Below are 15,454 nucleotides of genomic sequence, written 5' to 3'. Positions count from 1 at the left end.
GCCTGGGTGGCTCAGTTGGTTAAGCGACTGCCTTCAGCTCAGGTCATGATCCTGGAGTCCCGGGATCGAGTCCCGCATCGGGCTCCCTGCACAGCGGGGAGTCTGCTTCTCCCTCTGCCCCTCCCCCCTCTCATGTACTCGCTCTCTCTCATTCTCTCTCTCTCAAATAAATAAATAAAAAATCTTTAAAAAAAAAAAAATTGTAGTGATCATATTTATACTTAACCCTCACAGAGAAGTCAGGCTGCTTAAACATGATGATATAATAATGAACAAAAACACATTAGTTAGTATTTAAGTGTATACTGTGTTCTAGATACCCTCCTTGATAATCTGTAAATGTTTTTAATACTTATGATACTTCTTTGTGTAAGTTCTATTATTTTCTTTATTTTTGAAATAGTGGAAACTGAGGCAAAGTTAGGGTAAATAATATAGGAATTTAAAAGTTTCTAAAGCACTATACCAGTGTAAGACATTACTATTGTTTAGATTTTTGAACTTTTATCAGTACACCAATGAGCCATGGCCATTGCAATTAAACTTCTATTTTAAATTTTGCTCTAATTGCATATTTATTTAGTATGTTCATAATGCAGTTGGGTTCTTACTCCAAGCTGCACTGAAATACCATAGTACCTTTTATGGTTATATTTTATAATTTTCATACCATATTTTATATATCCACTTTCCATTATCAGCTTATTTGAATAGACTTGATATTATTCATCTCAATACAATTTCTTAAGCATGTTTTTTTTTATAATTAAATGCTAGCACATAAAGGAAAAAGCTCTCTCTGACCCTAATCATAAATGTATGTGACTAATGTTATTTTATTCATACAACTGGTCTATTGAAGGCTGACTGTTTACCAGGGATGAAATTGAGTTATTTTCTTAAGTACATAAATATGTAGATTTTTCCCCTTATAGTAAATTAGATATATATGTGCAAGTTCTTAGTAGTAAAAGAAACACTTTTACTCCTGGCAGTGCTTTACTTGTCTTCAAGGAAGAAATTGCAAATATATACTTGTCAATTCATTCAGAGCAAATTCTTTAGTACCTCCTCCTCAGAAAATATATATTAATAAACATTTATAAATTAATTTGTTTTTTTAAAGATTTTATCTATTTATTTGACAGAGAAAGAGGGCCAGAGAGCAAAAGCAGGGGGAATGACAGAGGGAGAAGGAAAAGCAGAGTCCTGGCTGAGCAGGGAGTCTGATGCAGAGCTCGATCCCAGGACTCTGGGATCATGACCCGAGCTGAAGGCAGATGCTTAACTGATTGAGCCACCCAGGTGCCCCAATTTGTTTTATTATATTTGTTTTCAAGTGTACTTTCCTTTTTTTGGACATGTTTTAATTCAAGACTGAGTTTCAGGTATATTAATTACATTTTCTGTTTTCATTGAGGTTTATCATTTGAGCAGTAGAATGTCAACTGCTTTGTTTACCTGCAGTCATTTGTCTGCTTTCCACAGTAATGCTCAGCTACCCAAGCTAATTTTTGACATAACCTTACACTGTTTTATTAGACAACCCTTACCTTTCTGGCTCTCAGATAACTCTCAAGGATCTGTTCTTGAGCTAGTTTCCTATACCTATTGTTAGTACTAAATAATCAGTTGTAATTTAGGAATTCATTACTTTAGACTTGAGTTGTTGAATTTGAATCAGGAACTCTTTAGGGATGAATGTGAGAGGTGGGGAAGCAGGGTGAGGTAGAAGTTCCTAAAGAGACTAGAAAAATGGATTACATCTCAGTCAAATTAATCGCCTCACCTATCTTCATCTGAGTACTTAGTTAATAAGTGTTTGTGAACATAAAACATAATTCATTCTTATGCATGATAGATATGGAACTTTTCATATGTCAATTAGAGAAAATAATGTCTTTTCATACTTTTTCTTTTCATGGCCAGAAGTTAATGAAAATGCAGGTATAACTTTCCAAATGACAAACTTATTCCACAGGCCATAATATTAATCCCTTTATGTTAATCTAATAGCTCCCTAAATTCTCAGACTGAAGGATAAAATCAAAATGCAGTTTTGTTAGTTTTGTGTTAGATTACTAACAGTAGATGCTAGAATGGCATAGAACAATATTTTTGAAAGGAATTAAGTTTTATTACAGCATTTGGATATTTTAACATTGAAAATTGCCTTCTTCAGGTAATATGAAATAATTCCATGTCACCACATTCATTATATATTATTCACTGACACATGGAACTAGAAAAAAATGTACTTTATGATAAAATTGTATTGCTTTTCAATTTTTTTTATTAAAGTTAGAAAATAGGTGTGGCACTGCAGTGTTCTCGTTGTGATAAAAACTCAGCATAGCTTTGAAACAGTATATAATCTGTGAATAAAAAATGTATTCTTTTCAGTTTATGTTCTGGTTTTATACTATTTGCCTCTTTAAAATCCATGTATGTGAAATAAATGGCATTACTAAGTGACATATTTGTTGCTTGTTGGTAAAATATGGCTGACTTGTTTAAATGAGCCGTAAACATTGAAAAGGTTCTGAATACTTATTTCTGCTATAACTAATTAGAATAATAATCTTTATTTCATAAAGTATAATGTTAATATTATTAATAATATGTCTTGAATTTGATTCTATTTGAATGATGTAACAAAAATAAAATATTTATTTACTTCCATTTATAGATACCACACCAAAATCTGGGTCTATAATGAGGGAAATTTTTTGTTTGAAATAAACTTTGAAAATACACTATTGAAAATATTTTAAGATACACACAAAAACTGATTATTGAAACAGCAACTTTCTCATTAAGTAAATTGTCAATCTGAGAACATAGCCCAGAAGTCTTAAATTTCAAGTGATTTAATATAATTGATTTTGATCAGCACTGTCAAATGGAAATATAATAAAATGTGTAATTATAAGTTGTCCAGGACACATTTAAATAAAGCAAAAAGGAACAGGTGGAATTAATTTTATTGATATGTTTCACTTAAAGCAGTGTATCCAAAATATCATCATTCCAACATGTAATCAATATAAAAATTAATATATTTTACATTCTTTTTCATATTAAGCCTTGAAATTTGATATGTATTTTACAGGTACAGTACATCTATCTGAATTCCAACTAGCCATATTTCATATGTTCAATAACTATGTGTGGCTGGTGGCTATTGTATCAGCACAGATTTAGGTCCTTCTCAAAGAAGAATTAACTGCTGGGTTTGGGCTTCAGAGAAAAGAGGTTTTGGTATACATTGGTTTGATATTATAACCCTGAAGAAAAACAAACAAAAAATCCTCTGAAGCCCTTATTTTTATACTTGCTCATCTGAGAACATTTTCTCTCTGGCTGGCCAAACTTCAAAGAAAAAAGAAAACATTTGGGAAACATACCCTGGTTGATTTTTACTGCCACTGGCAATGAAAAGAAATGTCAAATGTGAAACAGAAAAGATCTGTATAGATCAAAGTCAACACTTTTGATTGCTGACTTTGTGTCCTATGTTTGAGACTCTTAAGAACCACAATTCATTACAGTTTGATTTCTTTGAAATTCTTGAGTAGTTTCAGAAGTACCCACCAATAGAGAACACTGATAGGCACTAGTTAATCTAGAGGCTATACACGAATAGATGATTTTAGACAGTGTACTGTATAGTGTTTTATTCTAGCCAATATGTAATATTACCAGAATTGGAGCCAGTAAGCTGAAAAGTTTCTGTCTTTCAGCTCATATAAAATATAGTACTTCAATTTTAAAAGATTAGTAATATAATTTATCATGTTAATGTAAATGTAAGAATGTGAATTTCCAAGTCATATAATATCTTAAATCTAAAATATTTATATAATAGGTGTGTATATGTGGTATTCATGGTGCTCATGCTTACAGGATGTATTTCTTGGACTTAAGGTATAACAAAGATTTTAAATAGTGCTGTGTATTAGTGACAATTCAAAGCATCAATTTCTTCATTTGATAATCACTTATTAGTGATCCAAAATATCACCAAACTAAAAATAGAAAACACCCTACAAAGTGATGATATACAATGCTCATTTAAGAGGGCAACATTCGACTAAATTGATAAATGTTTTATATTCTTAATTAAAATCATATAGAATTATATCATTGCTTACTGGTAAATATGTGGAATAGAGTATTTAGCTATTATTCAGAATCCAAATGAGATTTAGAAAATATATTTTAACAGTTTGCAACTTGGAGAAAATGACTATTGGATGCTTTACACAGTTTGAATTTATACCAGGTTAACAAAGTTATATTTTCTTTGTTGTGATTATTTATTGCTATTCTCCAAATGTAAAAATATCCTAGAAGATTAGAGGGAAGAAATTAGGGAACTTTAGAGAACCCACATTAAACATTTTCCAAATATGTTTTCTGGGACCATTTTAAGCTTTTTCTAATGTATTTAAAATATAAAGGGCATGCAGGGGTGGCTCAGTTGGTTAAGCATATGACTCTTAGTTTCAGCTCAGGTCCTGATCTCATGGCTCATGAGATTGAGCCCCACATTGGGCTCCACACTCAGTGGGAGTCTGCTTGGATATACTCTTCCTCTGCCCCTTCCCCCCCCTTTCCCTTTATCTCTCTTCTCTCTCTCAAACAAATACATTCTTAAAATATAAAATAAAATATAAAGAATAAGAGTATTTTGGAAAGTAACAAAAAGAGAAGAGAAATTCTTGTCAGGAAATGTCAGAATATTAAAGCTTTAACAATAAAAAGATGGTAGCTATGCAGAAATTGAGAGATTGATGTAGTAAAATCGTATTGAAGTTGAACATAATGCATATCTGAAGTTAATATATGGTTCAAAAATAATCAAAACCAGAGATAAAGATATAGTTCTGGGAAAGCTTGCAAAGTATTTGGAAAATGATCTTTGTTCCAAACTACAGATCCAAGAAAATTATAGGTCAAAGATATGACTATAAACCTGAGACCATATGATTTAGAAGAAAATATAAGTGGATATTAACCAATCAAAGAAATATGCCTCATTTACATTTTTATTCTTGAATATCTGTGTAATTAGTTGCAAAGCTAGTCCCAAACAGTTCTAATAAAAATATTTATTTGGATTGAATTACTGAAATTAATTTTTATAGTACACTATGGAAATTACTATTACTTCTGTTAGTTTTACCAAAAGTTTCTAGAATGGTTCTATTGTCATTAATTTAGACAGCTCTTGAAAGGGAGGATGATTATAGAAGGCAAAGTATATAGCATTAAGTAATAGTTATTTTGTTTTTTAATATTGATAATGATAACAATAATCACCAACTTTTAATGAGCAGGTGTAAAACATTACACATTATTCATATTTCAAAACAACAACAAATGAAGTGAGTCACTTTCAAATGATGGATTATTTTTAAATAGTGGTTGCATAATTTCTTCTAATAATATTTGATCAAATTGGCTTGCATTTGTACATGGAATACCATTGTTTCTTTAATGCTAATATAGCTTGAGTGTAGAGCTTTCTAAAAGCCTTGCACAATCCTCTTTTTCTCCCTAACACTTCCTTATAAAGACCTCTTGATGACTCTCTTTCCCTTTAGCTTCATTTTATTCAACAATCTTTCTTGGGTACATGGAACATGCCAGGCACTATACTAAGTTCTCTTCCTTCATGCTCTAATTGCTCTCCAATAGGCAAGGGATAACAGAAGAGAAAATTAGTAGTATATACATAGTTATAGGTGGAGGTAAGATAGAGGTAGAGGTAAGTTTAGGGTTATAGCACCCTTATTAAAAATAAGATTTTTAATATTAATGTTTCATGATATTTTGTGTAAGAAGATTTGATATACTCTAACCTTGTTTCAGGAAAACAGAGAGATAAATCTTGAATGGGATTTCTAGAAAAAAAAAACTATATCATAATTTTTAACACTTTCCCAAAACATTCAAAAGCAGAAAGTATAAGCCAAAGAGTCTGCCTGAGTGGATCACTTGAGAATGTATTCTTTCATGCCTGCTATAAGACTGCATTTCATTTTTTTAAAAGATTTATTTGAGAGAGAGAGAGAGAACATGAGCGGGAGGGGCAGAGGGAGAGGGAGCGGGAATCTCAAGTAGACTCTGCAGAGTGTGGAGCCCCATGCAGGGCTTGATCCCAGGACCCTGAGATCATGACCTGAGCCAAAACCAGGAGTCAGATGCTCAACCAACTGTGCCACCCAGGTACACCAGATTGCATTTCAGTTTTAAAATCAAAATGGTATATGCGTAGCTTCAACAAAGGAGTGCTCTTGTGATGAACACCGGGTGTTGTATGTAAGTGTTGAATCACTAAATTGTATGCCTGAAACTAATATTACACTGTATGTTAACGGATATTTAAATAAAAACTTTAAAAAGAGATAAATAAAAATTTTAAAAAATGATACTATTGGGATTTCATTTAAAACTGTATAGGGGCGCCTGGGTGGCTCAGTCCGTTGAGAATCTGACTCTTGATTTCAGCTCGGGTCATGATCTCAGGGTCCTGGGATCCAGCTCCCTGTTGGGCTCTGTGCTCAGCTTGGAATCTGCTCATCCCTCACGCTCTTCTCCTCCCCCCATTCACACTCTTTCTCTCTCTCAAATAAACAATAAAAATTTTTTAAAAACCTTAAATCTGTATAAACAAGACTACTTTTTAGATTATATATACTTTTGCATATTCTTCCACATTTTTCAAGCCCCTAAAAACATCAGGATTGTTTGAGAGTCAGATAATAGAACTACTTATTTGGATAATCTAGTTGCTCAAGTATAAAAGCATTTACTTCTCTTGGTTATCAGCAATTGCTCTAATTTAATTTATTTTTGAAGTTAGTGCTATAACCCTAAACTTAATATTTTACTGCAATTACTTGATGCTCAACAAAACAAGGTTGCTATGAAGGAAAAATTGTACCAACGTTTTATTTATTCCATATGTTCTCTTAGGTTTTCAAGCTAAAAATCTGAACTTCCATTTTTTTTCTACAGTAATATTATAATAATGATTTTTATTTACAGTCTAATGGAAATTCAAAATCAACATTATATGATGCAAAATTTGCTTACACTTAGGACTTAACAAATATTATCCATTTAAGTGATACTTTCTTTAAAATACTCTACTATACATTGTGATATCTTTTCTACTAAATAATTTACAAATCCAACTTTTAAGGATTTGTTGCATTGTTATGGAATTTAATTGTAGTGTGAACTGCAGTTTCTTCATTTTTTCTGTTTTCCCTTGAATACAACTGTTGTAAAATTTTTACTTTGAAAGCTTATATAGCAGAACAATGATTTGTTGATTTAGTGTTTTTATTGAGATATAATTCACATAACATATGATTTACTATTTTAGAGTGTGAAATTCAGTACTTTTAATTACATTTATAAATTTATGCAACCTTCATTACTATTGAAATCCACAATATTTTCATCATCCACCAAAAGAAATTCACATAACCATTACCAGTCACTCCCTAATCTTCCCTATTCTTATTCTGTCAACCAATATTCTCACTTCTGTCTATAGATTTGCCTATATAAGAAATTTCATAAAGTTGAGTCACATACTATGTGGACTTTTGTGTCCAGCTTCTTTTACATGGCATAATGTTTTCAAGATTCATCCATATTATAGCATACATCAACACTTCATTCAATTGTATGGTTGAATAATATGTCATTGTATGATATGACACATTTTGTCTCTCCATCAGATGATAGACATCAGGGTTTTTTTTATCATTAGTTGACAGGCAATTGGGTGTTTCTAACTTTTAGCTCTTATAAAAAATGCTGCAGTGAACATTGGTGTATAAGTTTTTGTATGGACATAAGTTTTCAATTCTCTTGGGTATATACTCAAGAATAGAATTGCTAGTCCATAAGGTAACATCATGTTTAATATTTTAAGAAAGTGTCACACTGTTTTCCAAATAACTATACCATTTAACATTCCCAGCAGCACTGCATGAGAGTGCTGATTAGTTCTACTTTTTTTTTTTTTATTTTGGTCACGGTTTATTAGACCATTTGTAAATATAGACGTGTTTGAATGACAAAAGTAACATATTCATTTTCTTTTTTGTTTTAACTTCAAGTTTTTATATAAATTCCAGTTAGTTAACATACAGTGTAGTACTAGTTTCAGGTGTAAAATTTAGTGATTCATTATTTATATACAAAACCCAGTGCTAATCACAACCAACACTCTCCTTAATGCCCATCAACCATATACCAACCCTCTGCCTTCCTCCCTTCCAGCAACCATCTATTTGTTCCCTACTCTTCAGTCTGTTTCGTGGTTTGCCTGTCTCTCTCTTTTTTATCCCTACTTTCATTTGTTTTGATTCATAATTCCATATATGAGTGAAATCATATGGTATTTGTCTTTCTCTGAATGACTTATTTTACTTAACAAAATACTCTCTAGTTCCATCCATGTCATTGCAAATGGCAAGATTTCATTCTTTTTTATGGCACGGTAATATTCCATTGTATATATATACAACCTCTTCATTATCCATTCATCAGCCAATGGACATGTGGGATAATTCCATAATTTAGCTATTGTTGATAATGCTGCTATAAGCATTGGGATGGATGTATCCCTTTGAATCTGTGTTTTTGTATCCTTCGGTAAATATCTAATAGTGCAATTGCTGGATTGGAAGGTAGAAGAACCTCCATACTGTTTTCCAGAGTGGCTACACCAGTTTGCATTCCCACCAACTGTGTAATATGGTTCCTTTTTTTCTGCATCATGCCAACATCTGTTTGTTAATTTTAGGCATTCTGACAGGTGTGAGGTGATATCTCATTGTAGTTTTGATTTGTATTTCCCTGATGATGAGTGATGTTGAGCATCATTTCATGTGTCTGTTAGTCACCTGTATCTCCTCTTTGGAAAAATGTCTATTCCTGTATTTTGCTGATTTTTTAACTGGATTATTTGTTTTTTGGGTGTTGAGTTTGATATATTCTTTATATATTTTGTATATAAACCCTTTATCAGACATGTCATTTGAAAATATATTCTCCCATTCTGAATGTTGCCTTATAGTTTTGTTGATTGTTTCTTTCACTGTGTAGAAGCTTTTTATCTTGATGAAGTCCAATAGTTCATCTTTGCTTTGGTTTCCCTTGCCTCCAGAGACATGTCTAGTAAGAAGTTGTTATGGCTGAGGACAAAGGTTTCTGCCTGTGTTCTCCTCTAGGATTTTGATGGTTTCCTTTCACACATTTAGGTCCTTCATCCATTTTGAATTTATTTTTGTGTATGGTGTAAGTGATCCAGGTTCATTTTTTTGCATGTTGCTGTCCAGTTTTCCCAACACCATTTCTTAAAGAGACTTTCTTTTTTCCATTGGATACCCCTTCCTGCTTTGTTGAAGATTAGTTGACCATATAGCTGTGCATTTATTTCTAGGATTTCAATTCTGCTCTATTGATCAATGTGTCTATTTTTGTGCAGGTACCATACTGTCTTGATCACTACAGCTTTGTAATATAACTAGAAGTCCAGAATTATGATGCCTTCAGCTTTGCTTCTCTTTTCCAAGATTGCTTTGACAGTTCAAGGTCTTTTCTGGTTCCATAGAATTTTTAGGATTGTTTGTCCCAGCTCTATGAAAAATGCTGGTGGCATTTTGATAGAGATTGCATTAAATGTGTAGATTGTTTTGGGTAGTATAGACATTTGAACAATATTTGTTCTTCCAACCCATGAACATGGAATGTTTTTTCCATTTCTTTGTGTCATCTTCAAGCCAACCTCAAGTGTTCTATAAACTGATCAGTGTATAGATCAGTGTTCTATAATTTTTAGAGTACAGATCTTTTACCTCTTTGGTTAGGTTTATTCCTAGGTATCTTTTGGGATTTGGTACAACTGTAAATGGCATCAATTCCTTGATTTCTCTTCCTGCTGCTTTATTATTGGAGTAAAGAAATACAACAGATTTCTGTACATTGATCCTGTAATCTGAAACTTTACTATATTCATATATCAGTTCTAGCAATTTTTTGTGGAGTCTTTCAGGTTTTCTACATAGAGTCTCATGTCTTCTGCACATAGTAACAGTTTGAATTATTCCTTGCCAGTTTGGATGCCTTTTATATCTTTATGTTGTCTGATTGCTGAGGGTAGGACTTCCAGTACTATGTTAAATAACAATGGTGAGAATGGTCATCCCTGTCTTGTTCCTGACCATAAAGGAAAAGCTCTCAGTTTTTCCCCCTTGAGGTTGATATTAACTGCAGGGATTTCATATATGATCCTTATGATGCTGAGGTATGTTCCCTCTATCCCTAATTTGTTGAGGGTTTTTATCAATAATAGATGTTCTACCTTGTCTAATGGTTTCTCTGCTTCTATTGAGAGGATCATATTGTTCTTATTCTTTGTTTTATCAATGTGGTCTGTCACACTGATTGATTTGTGAATATTAAACCACCATTCCAACCGAAAAATAAATCCCACTTGATTGTGGTAAATGATTCCTTTAATGTACTATTGTATTTGATTTGCTAGTATTTTGCTGAAACTTTCTGCATCCATGTTCATCAGAGATATTGGCCTCTAGTCTCTGTTTTCAGTGGGGTCTTTTTCTGGTTTTAAAATCAAGGTAATGCTGGACTTCTAGAATGAATTTGAAAGTTTTCCTTCCATTTTGATTTTTGGGAATATTTTGAGAAGAGCAGGTCTTTCAGTGTTTGCTAGAATTCCTCGGTGAAGCCATCTGGATCTGGACTTTGTTTTTCAGAAGATTTTTGATTACTGATGCAGTTTCTTTGCTGGTTGTCAATATGTTCATGTTTTCTATTTCTTCCTTTTTCAATTTTGGTAGTTTATGTGATTCTAGGAATTTATCCATTTATTCCATATTGTCCAATTTGTTGGCATGTGGTTTTTCATAATATTCTTTTGTAATTGTTTGTATTATTGTGGTGTTGGTTGTGATTTATCCTCTCTCATTAGTGATTTTATTAATTTGGGTCCTTTCTCTTCTCTTTTTGATGAGTTTAGTTAGGCGTTTATCAATTTATTTAATTCTTTCAAATAAGCAGCTCCTTTCATTGATCTGTTCTAGTAGGAGTTTATTTGTTGTTGTTTCTTTATAATTTATTTCTCTTCTAATATTTATTATTTCCCTTATTCTGCTGTCTTTAGACTTCATTTGTCACACTTCTTCTAGCTTCTTTAAGTATAAGGTTAGGTTGTATATTTGAGATTTTTCTTGCTTCTTGAGGTAGGCTTGTATTGCTATATACTTCTCTCTTAGTACCACTTTTGTTGTATCCCAAAGGTTTTGGACCATCCTGTTTTCATTTTCACTTGTTTCCATGTATTTCTTTTATTTTTCTTTCATTTCCTCTTTGACCATTCTTTATTGGATGCTCTTTTTTTAAGATTTTATTTATTTATTGAGAGAGAGAGAGAGGTAGCATGAGCAGGGAGGAGGGGTGGAGGGAGAGGGAGAAGACTCCCCACTGAGTGGGGAGCCTGACGTGGGGCTCGATCCCAGGACCCTAAGATCATGACCTGAGCCAAAGAAAGATGCTTAACCAACTGAGCCACCCAGGCACCCCTAGTAAGATCTTCTTTAACCTCCATGTATATGTGGTCTTCCCCCAATTATTTTTGTGATTGATTTCAAGTTTCATAGCATTGTGATTGGAAAATATGCATGGTATGATCTCCATCTTTTTGTACTTTTTGAGACCTGATTTGTGACCTACTATGTGATGTATTCTGGAGAATGGCCCATGTGCACTTGAAAAGAATGTGTATTCTGCTGTTCTAGGATAAAATGTTCTGAATATATATGTTAAGTCCATCTGGCTCAGTGTTTTATTTAAAGCCATTGCCTCCTGGTTGATTTTCTGCTTAGATGATCTGTCCAATGATGTAAGTGGGTTGTTAAAGTCCCCTGCTATAATTGTATTATTATCAAAGAGTTTCTTTATGTTTGTTATTAATTGTTTTATATAGTTGGGTGCTCCCATGCTGTTAGCATTAATATTTAAGTTTGTCATATCTCCTTAAAGAATAGACCCCTTTATTATGATGTATTACCTTCTTCATCTCTTGTTATAATATTTAGCTTGAAATATAGTTTCTCTGATTTAAGTATTGCTAGTCCAGCTTTCTTCTGACCTCCATTTGCATAATAAATGTTTTTTTTTTCCATCCCCTCACTTTCAATCTGCAGGTGTCTTGAGATCTAAAATGAGACTCTTGTAGGCAGCATATAGATGGGTCTTGTTTATTTACCATTCTGACACCCTATATCTTTCGATTGGGGCATTTAGTCCATTTACATTCAGAATAATTATTGATAGATATGAATTTGGTACCATTTTATTACCTGTTTTGACATTGTTTCTGGAGATTTTCTCTGTTCCTTTCTTGTGTTTGTTGCTTTAGGTTTGTCTTTCCCACTCAGAGTCCCCTTTAATATTTCTTGCAGGGCTGGTTTAGTGATAATAAAACTCTTTCAGTTTATGTTTGCCTGGGAAACTACTTCTCCTTCTATTCTGAATGATAGTCTTGCTGGACAGAGTATTCTTGGCAGCATATTTTTCCCATTCAGGACATTGAATATATCATGCCACTGTCTTCTTGCCATCAAGTTTCTGTGGAGAGATCTCTGCTAATCTTATTGGTCTTCTCTTGTAAGTTAGGGACCCCTTTACTCTTTGTCCTTTTATGATTTTTTTTCTTTATCCCTATATTTTGCAAATTTAACACTTGGTGTTGGCCTGCTTTTGTTGAGTTCAGTGAGAGTTCTCTGTGCCTCCTGGATTTGCATGTCTGTTTCCTTCCCCAGATTAGGGAAGTTTTAAGCTATAATTTTTTCAAATAAACCTTCTGCCCATTTCCTCCTCTCTTCTTCTTCTGGGACTCCTATGATATGAATGTTGTTATGCTTTATGGAATCACTGAGTTCCATGTCTATATTCATAATCCAGTATTTTTTCTTTCCCTCTTTTTTCAGCTTCATTATTTTCCATAATTTTATCTTCCTATCACTGATTCATTCCTCTGCTTCTTCCATCCTTGTGGTCATTACATGTGTCAGTTTCAAATCTTAGTTATTGCATTTTTCATTTGAGCCTGAGTAGTTTTTAAGTCTTTTATCTGTGTGGTAAGGGATTTCCTGCTGTCTTCTTTGTTTTTTTGCAAGCCAGCTAGTATCGTTATGATTGTTGCTTTAAATTCTGGATCAGGCATATTACTTAAATCTGTTACAATTAGATCCTTGTCTGTGATCTTTTCTTGTGCTTTCTTTTTGGATGAATTCTTACATCTTGGCATTTTGTCTAGGCCTCTGTCTTCTCTGTGTTAGGAAAGCCTGTTATATTTCCTGATCCTGAGATTAATGGCTTTATGAAGAAGAGGTCATATAATATGCAGGGCCTCATGTTTCAGAAAGTGTCTCTGGTGTATGCTGTGTGCACTCTGATGTGTTTTGCCTGCTCTTTCCCTCAGGTCAGTCCTCTCCAGAGGTTCTCCTTGCCTGCAGTGGGGAGTTGTTTGAACTGTGGCCAAAGTTTGGTGAGTTTTAATTAAGTGTGTTCTGGTCTGATTGTTAAATTGGTCAGATCCTATTTCCACTAGAGCTGAAGCTTTGCAGAATTCTATGGTCAGTGGACATGGTGCTTGCAGGGATTTGTTCTGGTCTTCTGGGGGAGGGGCCATTGTACTGGTTCTCAGGCAGACTTGCCTGTGGAAAGCAGCACCAGTAGAGCACAGGGGGGTGGGGCTTTGTGTAAGTGGTTTAGGCCTCTAATTTTGGTACCAAAGTACTGAAGTTAGTCTGTGCTGAGGGACAGGAAAGGGAAATGGGACCAGCCTGCTCCCAAGTCCCTGAAGAGGGGAGTTTGAGCCTGCGACTGTCCAGGAAGCACTCCCAGAAGAGCAAACAGTCTTCCCTTGTATGTCCCAGGCATCCTTCAGATTGCTGCCTTTACCCTGTGTCCCAGCCACCTGCCTTCCTAGGAACACTTTGCACCTTGGGCTCTATCCTAGGCAGGATGGCTGAGTTTTAAAACACTAGACTTTTGGGACATGGTGTGGAGGGTACCCATGCTTGTCCTCTGGGGGAGGGTCTTGCCATACTGGGACTAATGCAGGTTTTTCCATGAAGGATAGTTGCACCAAAGCACCAGAGTGTGGTATTTGGGGTAAAACACAGCAGAGGACCAGTGTCCAGATTGGACACCCTCAGCAGCTATCCCTGCAGCTATGGTGAGGGGTGTGGGAGGAAAAAAGTGCTCACTGGCTCTTTGCCCCCACAAAGGCAATGCCACTTCTCCCAGATGCATTCCAAGAAGTGGGAACTGTCTCTCCCAGTGTGTCCCAGTGGGTCCTCAGATTGCTTGTCCTCTGTCCCCAGGCTATCTGCCCTCTTTCTCCATAGGAGCACTGCAGTGCCCTTAGGGCTCCACACCATCCACACCACAGACCTCTAAAACTCCAGCCTTTGAGCCGCACTGGTTGTAAAATCTAATGAAAATCAGATCTCCTGTGTGCTTCTTTGTCTTGCCTCTCTCTATGACCAGGACTTATGCCCCCTGGCAGCACCTGAGATTTGTTTCTCCCACAAACTATGTCTCTGCACCTCCTACCTTCCACAATGTGGTTTCTTATCTCCCTCTAGTTGTGTAGTTTGTTCTGTCAGTCCTTGGATCAATTTCTTGTGTATTCAGAATTATTTGAGATTTATATAGTTGTTTTCTAGGGAGGAGGCAAGCCTAGGGTCCTCCTACTACTCCACCATCTTAGGCCTCCCTGCTTAAGGGTTCCAGGTTTTTAAATTTTCAGCAACCTTTATTAATATCTGTCGTTTTAACTGTAACCATAAGAGTGGGTATGAAGTGTTATCTCATTGTGCGTTTTTTTAACCTTTTTTTTTATTATGTTATGTTAATCATCATACATCATTAGTTTTTGATGTAGTGTTCCATGATTCATTGTTTGCATATAACATCCAGTGCTCCATGCAATACATGCCCTCTTTAATACCCATCACCAGGCTAACACATCCTCCCACCCCCTCCCCTCTAGAACCCTCAGTTTGTTTTTCAGAGTACATAGTCTCCCATGGTTCATCTCCCCCTCCAATTTCCCCCCCTTCATTCTTCCCCTCCTGCTATCTTCTTCTTCTTTTTTTTTTAATTTAACATATAATGTATTATTTGCTTCAGAGGTACAGATCTGTGATTCAACAGTCTTGCATGCTTCACAGTGCTCACCATAGCACATACCCTCTGCAATGTCTATCACCCAGACACCCCATCCCTCTCCCCGAACCATTCCAGCAACCATCAGTTTGTTTCCTGAGATTAAGAATTCCTCATATCGGTGAGGTCATATGATACATGTCTTTCTCTGATTGACTTATTT

At 34.7% G+C, this 15,454-nt stretch overlaps 1 protein-coding gene across 4 annotated transcripts in view; it reads left to right on the top strand.

Moving 5' to 3' along the window:
• PCDH11X (protocadherin 11 X-linked) overlaps nucleotides 1-15,454 on the top strand; it is a 606,781-nt gene that overhangs the window by 518,971 nt on the left and 72,356 nt on the right. For 3 of the 4 annotated variants that reach the window (XM_081808558.1, XM_081808550.1, XM_081808549.1), the window contains one exon: nucleotides 13,538-13,603. In XM_081808558.1, coding sequence (XP_081664684.1) covers nucleotides 13,538-13,603 — 66 coding nt within the window. Of the gene's footprint in view, nucleotides 1-1,148; nucleotides 2,154-13,537; nucleotides 13,604-15,454 lie in introns of those variants that run through there. The other variant, XM_081808551.1, reaches the window with a different exon arrangement.

The sequence above is a fragment of the Leptonychotes weddellii genome, chromosome X (genome assembly GCF_054177405.1).
Source record: "Leptonychotes weddellii isolate Sample4059 chromosome X, ASM5417740v2, whole genome shotgun sequence".
Taxonomy (NCBI): domain Eukaryota; kingdom Metazoa; phylum Chordata; class Mammalia; order Carnivora; family Phocidae; genus Leptonychotes; species Leptonychotes weddellii.
Note: the sequence above shows the minus strand (reverse complement) of the source record. Positions and strands in the feature narration are given on the sequence as shown.